The sequence below is a fragment of the Hordeum vulgare genome, chromosome 4H (genome assembly GCF_904849725.1).
Source record: "Hordeum vulgare subsp. vulgare chromosome 4H, MorexV3_pseudomolecules_assembly, whole genome shotgun sequence".
In the NCBI taxonomy this organism is placed as follows: Eukaryota; Viridiplantae; Streptophyta; class Magnoliopsida; order Poales; family Poaceae; genus Hordeum; species Hordeum vulgare.
The window spans coordinates 565,400,216-565,415,988 of record NC_058521.1 but is presented as its reverse complement, the minus strand read 5'-3'; the positions used below and the strand labels follow the sequence as shown (position 1 = coordinate 565,415,988).

At 43.7% G+C, this 15,773-nt stretch overlaps 1 protein-coding gene across 2 annotated transcripts; it reads right to left on the bottom strand.

Moving 5' to 3' along the window:
* Nucleotides 1–923: 923 nt before the first annotated feature.
* On the bottom strand, nucleotides 924–3,555 carry LOC123449568 (F-box/kelch-repeat protein At1g74510-like). 2 transcript variants are annotated; one of them, XM_045126836.1, is made up of 2 exons: nucleotides 3,235–3,555; nucleotides 924–2,652 (listed from the first exon to the last, which is right to left on the bottom strand). In XM_045126836.1, exon 2 carries the CDS (start codon nucleotides 2,544–2,546, stop codon nucleotides 1,227–1,229), a length of 1,320 nt encoding a protein of 439 aa, XP_044982771.1. In that variant the 5' UTR covers nucleotides 2,547–2,652; nucleotides 3,235–3,555; the 3' UTR covers nucleotides 924–1,226. The 2 variants fall into 2 exon arrangements, with proteins under 2 accessions (XP_044982771.1, XP_044982772.1); XM_045126837.1 differs by having other exon boundaries at nucleotides 2,995–3,405.
* Between the last annotated feature and the right edge of the window lie 12,218 nt (nucleotides 3,556–15,773).

Here is a 15,773-nt window from a genome sequence, read left to right as displayed (position 1 = left end):
CTGTAAGAGGTGACGTCGACAGATTACACAAGCTCCTTTTATATACCGCAAGGGCCGCCATCTGAACTTGCAGTGCACCACCATTCGACTCCCATTCCAAAGAAGCGTGTATGCAAATCTAAATGACCAAAAGAGAAGGAAGAATGTATGCACTATGATCACAAATACAGTTCAAACAAATGGTCGGTCAGACAGATATAACCCACTCAAAAGATTAAAAAACCACAGTTGCAAATGCCTCGTTTCCTTTTAACCTATATATATTCTCTTATTGCAGCATTGCTAATAGAGGATAATATCAATTTGCTGAAATAGCTAGAACAGAACATGCAGAATCAATCAGCTAGAGTTTTTTGCCCTATTGCTCTAGGAAATAATTCAATGACCAAGAAACTATGAGGAGAGTTACTTATAGGCTAGCAAGAAGAAACTATGAGGAGACTTATTTCTAGGCTAGCAACAACTACAGGTAGAAGGATTGACAATACAAGCATAATTCCCAGGAAACTTCACTAAATGACCAGTAAAGTGATCCAGTTTTGACAACTACTCTTGCTTCGACACTCCATCAGAAACAAAATAACTTGAACTCTACTCAGTTGACCAACTCAAACATCAGTTCATGGAAACATGAACTAAAACACCGAGTCGAACCATCACAAACTAAAAGTAGAACAATATGATGCATCTAATAGCATATAAATCATACAAATTCACGACCAGGAAAAGAACATATCATTACCAACATACAAGCTGATAACACAATGCAGAAAAGCATATCATGAAGCAAACTGGACGAATAAGAGACATAGCAGTGAATATGATGCACGGCATTCATAATTTATAAACATGCCCTAGGTGCAGCCAAACTGGATAAATCAAGTATTGCTTAACAGGTTGGTCATCATCAACAGTGATAGGCATTCTGGAAGTTGTTTCTAGATTATTAATATAACACTGTTTTTGCATAGTCTCGTATCTTTGAAATCACGAGCTGTTGATCCAAATTGCAAATGTAGAAATGGATTAGCAAGGAAAACAGAAGTATTAGAACTCAAGGGTTACATGAGTGCTGCCGCTCAGCAGATGTCCAGTTAAAGTCTGAAACCGGGCAGAAGGCATAAATCGCTACGAAGAATCAGGGCTGGAGCAATTGAACAGGCCGCCTTTGTGCATACTATCATCCTTCATAAATATCCACTGCATCCAATCTTTATTCAGTGGACTCAGCAACCCATCACGGCGCAGTTATACACGAAGTTCCCGGATTGCCGTGTGGCAACCAAATTCCACACCGGCGGTTGCTCATCCGGAACCCATGAATTAAGCTCAATGATGCCACCAATAGAAGTCCTTGGGCCTCCAATGACAATCAGCCGGTCACCACAGGCTCGGAAAGCAAGGCCCCATCCATTCATCGACACAGACCGTTCGGGCAACTTCCCAAGAGCGATCCACTTATTATTCAGCTTGTCATACTTCTTGACATCCTTCTCACTGTAATCAGCTGCATAGAGCTGATTGTTGACAACTGCAATGAGTGGAGGAGCACCAGTGACTCCATTGAGGCCCTCAGACATGTTCTCAATAACCCTCCATGACCCCCGATTCAAGTCATATTCCTCACCACATGTCAGGACCTGGTTGTTGTTGGTAACACCACCGATCACATAGAACTTGCCATCCAAGAACACACCAGAACACATCTTCCTAGCCCTATTCATGCTGGGAAGGGGTGTCCAAGTGTGTGTCACAGAGTCATACATCTCTGCAGAGCTCAGTATCTTTCCAGAAGCATCGGTGCCTCCAGCGACATAGGCCTTCTCACCAACGCTTGTTGATCCGAACAAGCACCGAGGAGAGTTCATGGGATCAGCCCTTGTCCACGAATTGGTCAGGATGCTATATCTGAACACAATGTGTGCCATCCCAAAGACAAGCAGCTCGGTGCCCACGGCCAGGGACTCCTTGTCGGAGCACATGAAGCATTCATCCGGTGGCATCTTGGGCACCTGGATCCAGCGCTCTCTGTAGGGGTCATAGGCGTCCCACTCCAGGACATTGCAGGAGAAGTAGACCCAATGTTCGGCGATGCCATTCTGCCGCCGCAGGCGGTAGATCTCCCCGTTGCGCACCAGGGAGTTGAAGTCCCTGTTGAGGAAGGCCACGGAGCCATAGTCCGACCTGGAGAGCCGGAGGAGGCAGTTGATGGAGAGGTCGCGACCAATCTCACCAATAAGATTGGCCCCAGAGCCTTGCTGCTCCCCACCTCCGCCGCCTGAGGAGGCGTGGCGGCTGGAGCCGTGGCTCTCGGTGATATCCGGCGTGTGCGGCTGCGGGGAAGGCGACTTGCTGCGCTTCCCGCTGCTGCCGCCGCCGCCGCCGTCCGCCTCCTCCATGTCTTCCGCGCCGAAGTCTTCCGGCGCGGGGCGCTTGCCGCCGCTGATGACGGAGACCTCGCGGGCGAGGAACGCCCACTCGGACTCCGGCTCGCAGTAGCTGGGCAGGGAGCGCGAGACGAGGCAGGATTTGCCCTCCAGCATCATGGCCTCCCCTCCTCCCCCCTTGCTTGCTGCTCCCGTACGGCCTGCTATCTTCTCGGACGAGATTGATCCGGAAAGGGAGCGCGCTCGCTGATCTCCTAGCCGCGATCTGCAATAAGAATGGAATCAACAGGGGAGGGAGGAAATCGGCGAGAAGAAACGGATCAGGAACAGGGGGCATTTGAGATCTGAGGAGAGCGCGTGAATAAAAACAAGGCGGAAAAAAAATCGAATCTTCCGGCGAGAACCCACTCGATCCGCCGCCCGCCCCCCCCCCCCCCCCCCCCCCCCAAATCGTCCCGCCCCAGAACCAAACCAAACCAAACCTCCCTTCCACCCGCCCAGGCGACGCGAATCCCGGCGGACGGCGGCTCCATCCAATCCAACAGAAAGGGAAGAACACGCGCAGGAAGGGGGGGGGGGGGGGGGGGCAAAAAAGAAGAATCATCACCTAACAGCAAATCGAACTCATGGGAGGGAGGGAGGGAGATCACGCCCAACCAAGAAAACCTCGACTGAAAGATCGCGGCCGGCGGCCCAATCAGCGCGCCCCCATCGCCGCTCCGCCCTCGAAATCCCAACCGCCACCGCCACCGCCACCAACCCCCCTTCTGCCCCCCTCCTACCAGATGCGCGAGCGAGCGAGCAAGCAAGCAAGGAAGCGAGCGAAGAAGCAAGGAAGGATTTATACCTGTAGAGAGAGAGATAGATAGATGGCTCTATCTACTGCTGCCACTTGGTTACAACTGCCCCTTCTAATGCTTCTGCCCCTGCTGCAGCCCTCTGCCGCTGCCCCTCTCCTCTCCTCTCCTCGCCTCGCCTCGCCCCCCGCCTCCTCTCTCTCCTCTCTTGTACTCCTTCCCTCCCTCCCCTCCCCCTCTCCTCTCGTGCGTACTACTTGGGGAATTGGGATTCTCCTCTCGCTTTATTTCTTTCCCCTTTTATTCCTCCATTTTTTTCTCCCCCCCTCTCTCTCTCTCTCTTCCGTCCCGCTTTCCCCTCCGTCTGTTTTGGCTCGTCGGAATTGGAAACCGGGCAGGCCTCAGAAATAGAAAATGCCCCAGCGGCCACCGGCCAGCTCACCTGAAGCTGAGGTGGACTCACTCCCTCCCTCCCTCTCTCTCCCACTCTCTCTGCCTCTACGCCCGCACGTCTCCCGCGTATCTATCTATCCCTCGCTCGCCGCCCCCTGCCGTGCCGGGTCTGATTGGCGGCGTTGGTGGTGGTGGTATAAAATTATCCTTGCTCCTCGTGAAACAATTTTCTTTCTTTCTTTGTTCCCGTCCTTGTCCTGGCCTGAGGGGCTATTTCGCTCGTCGTTTGCACGGGCCGTTTGCGCCAGCCAGCCTCGGGGTCGGTTTGGACGCCCTTGCTTATTTGCCGTGACAAGTGTGCTTATTCTATCGGTATATGCGTTTGTCATGTGATGCTGAGGTTATCTTGTACTGTACGTACTACTTATCTCGGCTTCTTTCAAAACTGCCGCACAAACAAACCATGCATCAGTTTCAAAAAAAAAAACATGCATCGGCTGCGAAATACACTTTGGTTCGTGGTTGTATATGCATCTATATGAGAATTTCTTTTAATAATTAATTAAAAAATTAAAATAGTTTTCAATTATTTTTAAATTAAACTTGACTTTGTTTTGCATTAGTATTTTCTTTGTACTTAACACTAAATACGGTTATCAAAGTGATGCTATTTTTATACGTACTATTTATTGATACTACGTAGTGTTAACTTAGAAATGTGGCACCCCAAACGTGAGATTCTAGGTCCGCCACTGACCCAAACTAACTGCCCAAGCAAGCCAAATTGCTTTAGCACCGTTTGGCATACCGCTTTTTATTTTGGAACATGTTCAACATTTTTGCCATTGATGTGTGACCTGGAGTGCTCGACACGTGCAAGATTTGATTGAAGGGTAAACATATGTACAGGTTGTCGTGCTATTTTTTAAAAATGGGAAAAACATCAACTAATAACTTATTATCAAAGAAACAGTTGGAAAAACAAAAGGAATGGCCTCGTTCATGAAGATAATCAAGAGAAATTTCCTCGGCGAACCTAACGAAAAGCGTTATCCATGCTTGTCATGGTTAACTCGTGCAAATATGCAATACAATGAAGGTAATTAATGCTGGCGTTTTCAAAATTGTTTCCTCGACGTAAAATCGTTGTCTAGAAAAATGGAGAAGCTTTTGAATGGGTTTTTGCATCGGCCGAATGTGCTAGCTGGAGGTCGGTTTAGCCAACTTAGTTGTCCTCTTATGACAAGTATACTTATTATATTGGTATTGGTTTTGTCTTCTAGTGTGATGCTGAGGTTATATTATACTTATTCAAGCTTCTTTTCAAAGCTGCACAAAACTATACAACAACTCTTCTAATAAAATATCATTTATTGTAATCTAGTAGGATCTTGCAGTGTAGTGTGGGAGTCATATCACAGTGAATTTCCAAAAATTACAAGAAAATAAACTTAATAGCAAATCTCTTAGATCACAAAATAACGGTATTTCACTTATGTACCTTGTAGACAAAACCAAATATCATAGTTTATGTACCTTGCGAAAAAGAATAGTTGCACAAAACAATGGTATTTCTTTTGTCCACCTTAGTTATTTACTATGACAAGTGTATATATTATAATGGTATTTCGTTATCTTGAGATGTTTTGGTTATCTTGTACTTATCTAGTCTTTTTTTTAAATGTTGCACAAACCATGCCAGTTGTGAGTTGTCTCAAAATCAATCAACAATTAGCTCTTATAATTCCCTAAAAATATACATGGGCTCTTTTTTGTGAGCTAGTAGGATCTTGCAGTGTGTCATGGGAGATTATATTACACCGAATTTCACAAACTACAAAATAAAACAAAACTTAAGAGCAAACCTAATCGCTTTATGTGCCTTGTTAAAAATAAAATAGTTGCACTAAATAGACTACAAATTCAGGACACACCAAAACTAATTGCTCGAGCTCACACGAAAGCCAAATTGCTTTTGCACCTTAGTCGCATCATGATTTTTATTTTGGAACATGTAAAACATTTTTCACGAGTGACATGTCATCTAGAGTGCTCGGCCAGGGTGATTTGTAACCCTATGCAGAAATTGTCATGCATTTATTTTAAAATGAAAAAAGCATCATCTGATTACTTATTGCCTAAGAAACAGTTGGAAAATTAAAAGGAATGGCCTCATTTATAAAGTTAATCAAGAGGAATGGCCTCAGGGAACTCGACGAAAAAGCCCTACCCATATTTTATCACGATCAACTCGTGCAAATATGGAACACAATGAATGTAATGAATGTTGGTGTTTTAAGAAATGTATCCTTAGTGTCATCGTCATCGTTGCCGAGATAAATGGAGAAGCTTCTGGATGGTTTTTTGTCTGGCACAATGCATTTGAAGTCAATCATACCATGAGAGTAGCCTTTTCCCCCCTTTTCCCAACATTGGATATGTCATGTAAACTTAATTGGTGAGACGAGGCAAAGCTTTTGCGTCCGTTTAAATTTAAAAGTATATGAACTAAGAGCATGTATTGTTCAAGTCGAGGGATCACCTTGTTGCCAGAAAATGTATGAGCTCCTGCAATATGCTCTTGTAGTACTACAATGATTTTTCACAAAACTATAGACAAACATTCAGATAATTGATTTACGAGTCTTGAGCAAAAAGCGATAAGTTGAACCAAAATAGAGAAATTATAGGATGCAACCAAACAATATCTCGACCCCGCAAGATATAACTGATTTTCCCCTTGGCATGGATGGGTGATTGGCAATGGTGTTACCTTGTCTTGGCCTGAGAGGCTATTTGTCTGTCGTTTACATGAGTCGGCTTTTCTAGCATGGTTCTTACTTATGTCCAAAGAAACATATGAAATGACAAAAGGAATGGCCTCGCTCATCAAGATAATCAAGAGGAATTACCTCGGCGAACCTAGCGAAAAGCGTTACCCATGCTTGACATGGTCAACCCATGCAAATATGGAACACAATGAATGTAATCAATGCATGCATTTTCAGAAATGTTTCCTCATTGTTTTACGTCATCCTCGTCGAGATAAATGTAGAAGCTTTTGGATGGCTTTTTGCATGGCCGTATGTGCTAGCTCTAGGTCTTTTTAGCCAACTTAGTTGTTTGCTATGACAAGTATAGTTATTATAATGGTATTGGTTTTGTCTTCTAATGTGATGTCGAGGTTATATTGTACTTACTCAAGCTTCTTTTGAAAGCCGCACAAAACTATACAACAACTCGATTTACATGAGCCATCTTTTCCAACTTGGTTTTTATGTCTTTTTTATAAAGGACGTTTTATTACTCAGCATTACATCCGGCTTCTGCATAACTGAAATACACACAACCATAACGAAGTCCATGTGTCAAAATATAAAAAAACTAAAAAAGGAGAAATACACATAATCATATGAAGTCGTATAACGCCTTAGACATAGGAGGGCCAATGTATCGGTTCCATCCACCTTGGTTATTTGCTATGACAAGTGTACTTGGAACAAAAGGAATGTAATCAACGTGTGTGTTTTCAAAAATATTTCCTCAATATTTTCCATCATCATCACCAAGATAAATGGTGAATCTTGTGGATGGGTTTTTGCGACAAGTCGAGCTTTCTTAATGGTGACATTTACCATCATCGTCCGTCTTTCTTTTAAAGATCCATCTGTATCTAATAGCCTTACGACCATCAAGTAGTTCTTTCGAAGTCTACACTTTATTTTCATACATGGATCCTGTTGGAAATATGCCCTAGAGGCAATAATAAATTAGTTATTATTATATTTCTTTGTTCATGATAATCGTTTATTATCCATGCTATAATTGTATTGATTGGAAACACACTGCATGTGTGGATACATAGACAAAACACTGTCCCTAGTAAGCCTCTAGTTGACTAGCTCGTTGATCAAAGATGGTCAAGGTTTCCTGACCATATGCAAGTGTTGTCACTTGATAACGGGATCACATCATTAGAAGAATCATGTGATGGACTAGATCCAAACTAATAGACGTAGCATGTTGATCGTGTCATTTTGTTGCTACTGTTTTCTGCGTGTCAAGTATTTGTTCCTATGACCATGAGATCATATAACTCACTGACACCGGAGGAATGCTTTGTGTGTATCAAAGGTCGCAACGTAACTGGGTGACTATAAAGATTCTCTAGCACATGCTAGGCTCGTCAAGCTTAACGCTTCTGCTGTGCGATCTAGAAGGGTACGTAGATCGGAAATCCCCTCTCGTAGATGGACATCACCATGATAGGTCTTTGTGCGCGTAGGAAATTTTTTGTTTCCCATGCGACGTTCCCCAACAGTGGCATCATGAGCTAGGTTCATGCGTAGATGTAATCTCGAGTAGAACACAAAAGTTTTTGTGGGCGGTGATGTGCGTCTTGCTGCCCTCCTTAGTCTTTTCTTGATTCCGCGGTATTGTTGGATCGAAGTGACTCGGACCGACATTACTCGTACGCTTACGAGAGACTGGTTTCATCGCTACGAGTAACTCCGTTGCTCAAAGATGACTGGCAGGTGTCGGTTTCTCCAACTTTAGTTGAATCAGATTTGACCGAGGAGGTCCTTGGATGAGGTTAAATAGCAATTCATATATCTCCGTTGTGGTGTTTGCGTAAGTAAGATGCGATCCTACTAGATACCCATGGTCACCACGTAAAAACATGCAACAACAATTAGAGGACGTCTAACTTGTGTTTTGCAGGGTATGCTTGTGATGTGATATGGCCAACGATGTGATGTGATATATTGGATGTATGAGATGATCATGTTGTAATAGTTAATATCGACTTGCACGTTGATGGTACGGCAGCCGGCAGGAGCCATAGGGTTGTCTTTAAACTAACGTTTGTGCTTGCAGATGCGTTTACTATATTGCTAGGACGTAGCTTTAGTAGTAATAGCATGAGTAGCACGACAACCCCGATGGCGACACGTTGATAGAGATCATGATGATGGAGATCATGGTGTGACGCCGGTGACAAGAAGATCGTGCCGGTGCTTTGGTGATGGAGATCAAGAAGCACATGATGATGGCCATATCATGTCACTTATGAATTGCATGTGATGTTAATCCTTTAAGCACCTTATCTTGCTTAGAACGACGGTAGCATTATGAGGTGATCTCTCACTAAAATTTCAAGACGAAATTGTGTTCTCCCCGACTGTGCACCGTTGCGACAGTTCTTCGTTTCGAGATACCACGTGATGATCGGGTGTGATAGACTCAACGTTCACATACAATGGGTGCAAAACAGTTGCACACGCGGAACACTCGGGTTAAGTAGAAATCAAGAAGGAGCATCAATAGTTGATGGTTAGTAAAACCACTAAGTTTCGAGAAAGGCAAGGGCTAGAAGGGATACTTCATGAAACGGCAAAGCAGTTGCTGCACTGATGAAGAGACCCCAGATTAAACCCAAGCCCGGGACTAAGTGCTTCTGTTATGAGGGGAACGGTCACTGAGGCGGAGCAACTCCAGATACTTGGTAGATAAGAAGGCTGGCAAAAGTCGAAACAAGTATATTTGATATACATGATGTTGATGTGTACTTTACTAGTACTCCTAGTAGCACGAGGGTATTGGATACCGGTTCGGTTGCTAAGTGATTAGTAACACGAAATGAAAGCTACGGCATAAACGGAGACTAGCTAAAAGCGAGGTGACGATACGTGTTGGAAGTGTTTCCAAGGTTGATATGATCAAACGTCGCACGCTCCCTCTACCATCGGGGATTGGTGTTAAACCTAAATAATTGTTATTTGGTGCTTGCGTTAAGCATGAACATGATTGGATCGTGTTTATTGCAATACGATTATTCATTTAAAGAGAATAATGGTTACTCTATTTGCTTGAATAATCACCTTCAATGGTTTACTGAATCTCGATCGTAGTGTTACACATGTTCATGATATTGGTGCCAAAAGATACGAGGTAATGATGATAGTACCACTTACTTGTGGCACTGCCGCTTGAGTCATGTTGGTATAAATTGCATGAAGAGGCTCCATGCTGATGGATCTTTATACTCACTTGATTTTGAATCACTAGTGACATGCAAATCATACCACATGAGCAAGGCCTTGTTTTCATTGAGATGAAACAAGATAGTAACTTGTTGGAAGTGATACATTTTGATGTATGCAGTCCAATGGGTGTTGAGGCACGCAGTGGATATCATTATGTTCTTACTTCAATGACGATTTGAGTAGACACAAGAGTATTTACTTAATGAATCACAAGTCTGAAATATTGAAAAGTTCAATTCTGTTTCGGAGTGAAGTTCGTCGTAACAAGAGGATAAACTGTCTACGATATGATCATAGAAATGAATATCTAAGTTACGAGCTTTGGTACGCAGTTAAGACAATGTGGAAATTGTTTCGCAGTTCATGCCACCTGGAACATCATAGTGTGATGATGTGTCTGAACGTCATAGCCACGCACTATTTGGTATGGTGCATGCTATGATGTCTCTTATCGAATTACCACTATCGTTTATGGGTTATGCATTAGAGACAACCGCATTCACTTTAAATAGGGCACCGTGTATTTCCTTTGAGATGACACAGTATAGATTGAGGTTTAGAGAAATCTAAACTGTCGTTTCTTGAAAGTTTGGGGCTTTGACACTTATGTGAAAAAAATTCGGTCTGATAAGCTCGAACCCAAAGCGGATAAATGCATCTTCATAGGATATCCAAAACAGTTGGGTACATCTCCTATCTCAGATCCGAAAGCAAAGTGTTTGTTTCTAGAAACAGATCCTTTCTCGAGGAAAGGTTTCTCTCAAAAGAATTGAGTGGGAGGGTGGTAGAACTTGATGAGGTTATTGAACCATCACTTCAACCAGTGTGTAGCAGGGCGCAGGAAGTTGTTCCTGTGGCGCCTACACCAATTGAAGTGAAAGCTGATGATGGTGATCATCGAGCACCGGATCAAGTTACTACAAGCCTCGTAGGTTGACAAGGTCGCGTACTACTGCAGAGTGGTACGGTAACCCTGTCTTGGAGGTCATGTTGTTGAGCAACAGTGAACCTACGAGTTATGGAGAAAGCAATGGTGGGCCCGGATTCCGACAAATGGCTGGAAGCCATGAAATCCGAGAGAGGATCCATGTATGAAAACAAAGTGTAGACTTTGGAAGAACTACTTGATGGTCATAGGACTATTGAGTAAAGATGGATCTTTAAAAGGAAGACAGACGATGATGGTGATAAGTGTTGGAATTATGCCCTAGAGGCAATAATAAATGTATAGTTATTATTATAATTCCTGTATCAAGATAATAGTTTATTATCCATGCTATAATTGTATTGAATGAAGACTCATTTACATGTGTGGATACATAGACAAAACACCATCCCTAGCATGCCTCTAGTTGGCTAGCCAGTTGATCGATGATAGTCAGTGTCTTCTAATTATGAACAAGGTGTTGTTGCTTGATAACTGGATCACGTCATTAGGAGAATCACGTGATGGACTAGACCCAAACTAATAGACGTAGCATGTTGATCGTGTCATTTTGTTGCTACTGCTTTCTGCGTGTCAAGTATTTATTCCTATGACCATGAGATCATATAACTCACTGACACCGGAGGAATGCTTTGTGTGTATCAAACGTCGCAACGTAACTGGGTGACTATAAAGATGCTCTACAGGTATCTCCGAAGGTGTTAGTTGAGTTAGTATGGATCAAGACTGGGATTTGTCACTCCGTGTGACGGAGAGGTATCTCGGGGCCCACTCGGTAATACGACATCACACACAAGCCTTGCAAGCAATGTAACTTAGTGTAAGTTGCGGGATCTTGTATTACGGAACGAGTAAAGAGACTTACCGGTAAACGAGATTGAAATAGGTATACGGATACTGACGATCGAATCTCGGGCAAGTAACATACCGAAGGACAAAGGGAATGACATACGGGATTATACGAATCCTTGGCACTGAGGTTCAAACGATAAGATCTTCGTAGAATATGTAGGATCCAATATGGGCATCCAGGTCCCGCTATTGGATATTGACCGAGGAGTCTCTCGGGTCATGTCTACATAGTTCTCGAACCCGCAGGGTCTGCACACTTAAGGTTCGACGTTGTTTTATGCATATTTGAGTTATATGGTTGGTTACCGAATGTTGTTCGGAGTCCCGGATGAGATCACGGACGTCACGAGGGTTTCCGGAATGGTCCGGAAACGAAGATTGATATATAGGATGACCTCATTTGATTACCGGAAGGTTTTCGGAGTTACCGGGAATGTACCGGGAATGACGAATGGGTTCCGGGAGTTCACCGGAGGGGGGCAACCCACTCCGGGGAAGCCCATAGGCTTTTGGGGGACACACCAGCCCTTAGTGGGCTGGTGGGACAACCCCAAGGGAGCCTATGCGCCAAGATAAGAAAATCAAAGGAAAAGAAAAAAAAAGAGGGAAGAAGTGGGAAGGGAGGGGGACTCCTCCCACCAAACCAAGTCCAACTCGGTTTGGGGGGGGGTCCTCCCCCCCTTGGCTCGGCCGACCCCTTGGGGATCCCTTGGACCCCTAGGCAAGGTCCCCCTCCCTCCTCCTATATATATGGGGCTTTTAGGACAGATTTGAGACGACTTTCTCACGGCTGCCCGACCACATACCTCCATAGTTTTTCCTATATATATGTATTATTTCCAACAAGTCACTTGCTTGTTCCATCTTACTGAAAACGAGGTCTTCAGTCATCTTCCCATGTGGCATGATTTGCATGTCTCAAGTGATTCAAAATCAAGTGAGTCTAAACAATCCATCTGCATGGAGTTTCTTCATGCGTTTATACCAATAGGCATGGTTCGCATGTCTCAAACATTCAAAAATGAGTGAGTCAAAGATCCATCAATATGGAGCTTCTTCATGTGTTTTATACCAATATGACTCAAGCGGCAGTGCCACAAGTAAGTGGTACTATCATTACTACTTTGTGTCTTTTGGCATCAATATTATGAACATGTGTATTACTATGATCGAGATTTAATAAACCATTCATATTAGGTGCATGACCATTGAAGGTATAATTAAAGTAAACAGAGTAACCATTATTCTCTTTAAACGAATAATCATATTGCAATAAACATGATCCAATCATGTTCACGCTCAATGCAAACACCAATCAATATTTAGGTTTAACATTAATCCCAAAGATAGAGGGAGTGAGCGATGTTGATCACATCAACCTTGGAATTACTTCCAACATACATCGCCACCTCACCCTTGCTAGCATCCGTTTAATCCATAGCTATAATTTCGAGTTACTAACAATTAGCAACTGAACCGGTATCTAATACCCCGGTGCTACTAGGAGTACTAGTAAGGTACACATCAATATCATGTATATCCAATGTACTACTGTCGACTTTGCCAGCCTTCTCATCTACCAAGTATCTAGGGTAGTTCGCTTGAGTGACCGTTCCCCTGATAACAGAAGCACTTAGTCTCGGGTTTGGATTCAACCTTGGGTTTCTTTACTAGAGCAGCAACTGGTTTGCCATTCATGAAGTATCCGTTCTTGCCCTTGCCCTTCTTGAAACTAGTGGTTTCACTAACCATCAATAATTGATGCTCCTACTTGACTTCTACTTTCGCGGTGTCAAACATCGTGAATAACTCAGGGATCATCATATCTATCCCTGACATGTTATAGTTCATCATGAAGCTTAGTAGGTAGTGAATTTGGAGAACTATGTCAATCACTATCTTATCTGTAAGATCTACTCCCACTAGATTCAATTGATTGTAGTACTCAGACAATCTGACCACATGCTCAACGATTGAGCTTTTCTCTTACTTCGCAGGCCAAGAATCTTGTCGGAGGTCTCATACCTGTGAACGTAGGCACGAGCCTGAAATCCCAATTTCAGCTCTTGGAACATCTCATATGTTCCGTGACGTTCAAAACGTCTTCGCGCCTCAATTCTAAGCCGTTAAGCATTACTCATTAAACTATCACGTAGTCATCAAAAAACGTGTATGTCTGATGTTCGCAACATCCATAGACGACACTCGGGGTTAAGCACAACGGGCGGTGCATTAAGGACATAAGCCTTGTGTGCAGCAATGAGGACAATCCTCACTTTACGGACCTAGTCCGCATAATTGCTACTATCATATTTCAACTAAGTTTTCTCTAGGAACATATCAAAAACAGTAGAGATACAACGCAAGTTACAACATAATTTGCAAAGACATTTTTGACTATGTTCATGATAATAAGTTCAATTGATCATATTACTTAAGAACTCCCAGTCGAATTGACATCCCTCTAGTCATTCGAGCGACACATGATCCAAATTCACTAACTCAAGTCCGATCATCATGTGAGTTGAGTTTAGCTTCAATGGTGAACATCTCCATGTTGATCATATACACTATATGATTCACGCCCGACCTTTCGGTCTTTTGTGTTCCGAGGCCATTTATGCACATGCTAGGCTCGTCAAGTTTAACCCGAGTGTTCTGCGTGTGGAACTGTTTTCCATCCGTTGTATGTGAATGTAGAGTCTATCACATCCGATCATCACGTGGTGTCTCGAAACGACGAACTGTCGCAACGGTGCACAGTCTGAGAGAACACAACTTTATCTTGAAGTTTTTGTGAGGTACCACCTTATAATGCTACCGTCGTCCTACGAAAAATAAGGTGCAAAAAAGGATTAACATCACATGCAAATCATAAGTGACATGATATGGCCATGAACTTGTGCTTCTTGATCTCCATCATCAAAGCACCGACATGATCTCCATCATCACCGGCGCCACACAATGATCTCCATCATTGTGCTGCCATCAAGGTTGTCGTGCTAACTATGATATTACTACTAAAGCTATTGACTAGCGATAAAGCAAAGCATCACCAAGCGCAAAATAATTAAAGACAACCCTATGGCTCCTACCTGTTGCCATAGCATCGACGTGCAAGTCGATATTTAACTATTACAACATGATCATCTCATACGTCCAATATATCATATCATGTCTTTCGCCATATCACATCACAACATACCCTGCAAAAATAGTTAGACGTCCTCTAATTTGTTGTTGCAAGTTTTACGTGGCTGCTATGGGTATTTAGTATGATCGCATCTTACTTACGCAAAACCACAATGGTGATATGCAAGTTGCTATTTAACCTTATCCAAGGACTGCCTCGATCAAATCCGATTCAACTAAAGTTGAAGAAACAGACACCCGTCAGTCATCTTTATGCAACAGGTTGCATGTTAGTAGATGAAACCGGTCTCTCGTGAGCGTATCAGTAATGTTGGTGTGGGCCACTTCAATCCAACAATATCGCTGAATCAAGAAAAGACTAAGGAGGGCAGCAAATTGAACATCAACGCCTACAAACTCTTTTGTGTTCTACTCGAGATATCATCTACGCATGAACCTAGCTCATGATGCCACTGTTGGGGAACGTTGCATGGGAATCAAAAAAAAATCCTGCGCACACGCAAGACCTATCCATGGTGATGATCATCTATGAGAGGAGAGATTGGATCCACATACCCTTGTAGATCACTAAGAGGAAGCGTATATAATGCGGTTGATGTAGTGGAACATCTTTGCGATCTAAATTGCAACCCGTTCCGCGATCTCATCATGATCCGTCCCGCGATCCCATCACGATCCATCCCGCGATCCCATCACGATCCATCCCGATCTAGTGCCAAATGGGCGGCACCTCCGCGTTCAGCACACATACGGCTCGATGACGATCACCGCCTTCTTGATCCAGCAAGAGGGGCGGAGAGATAGAAGAGTTCTCCAGCACGGCGACGTGGTGGTGGTGGTGGTGAACAATCCAGCAGGGCTTCGCCAAGCGATGCAGAACTAATCTAGAGGAGAAAATGATCTAGAGAGAAAGAGGGCAGCCGTGGCTTATTAGGGTTAGGGCTGCCTCTAATTCCTCTAGTATATATAGGAGGGAGGGAGAGGAGGAGGCAGCCAAAAGCCCCTTAAGGGGTTCGGCCGAAGTGGAGGTGGAAGAGTCCACCTCCAATCCTAGTCCAAGTAGGATTCCTCCCACTTGGAATATTCCCCCTCTCCCTTTGGGAATTTTTTCCTCTTTGCTCCTTGGCCAAAATAGGCCATCTTGGGCAGGCCACACCAACCCACTAAGGTATGGTGCACCACCTTTAAGCCTATTAGG

Bases quoted from the DNA above. Each gene is read 5' to 3' on its own strand.
- LOC123449568 (XM_045126836.1), bottom strand. From the start codon at position 2,546: ATGATGCTGGAGGGCAAATCCTGCCTCGTCTCGCGCTCCCTGCCCAGC.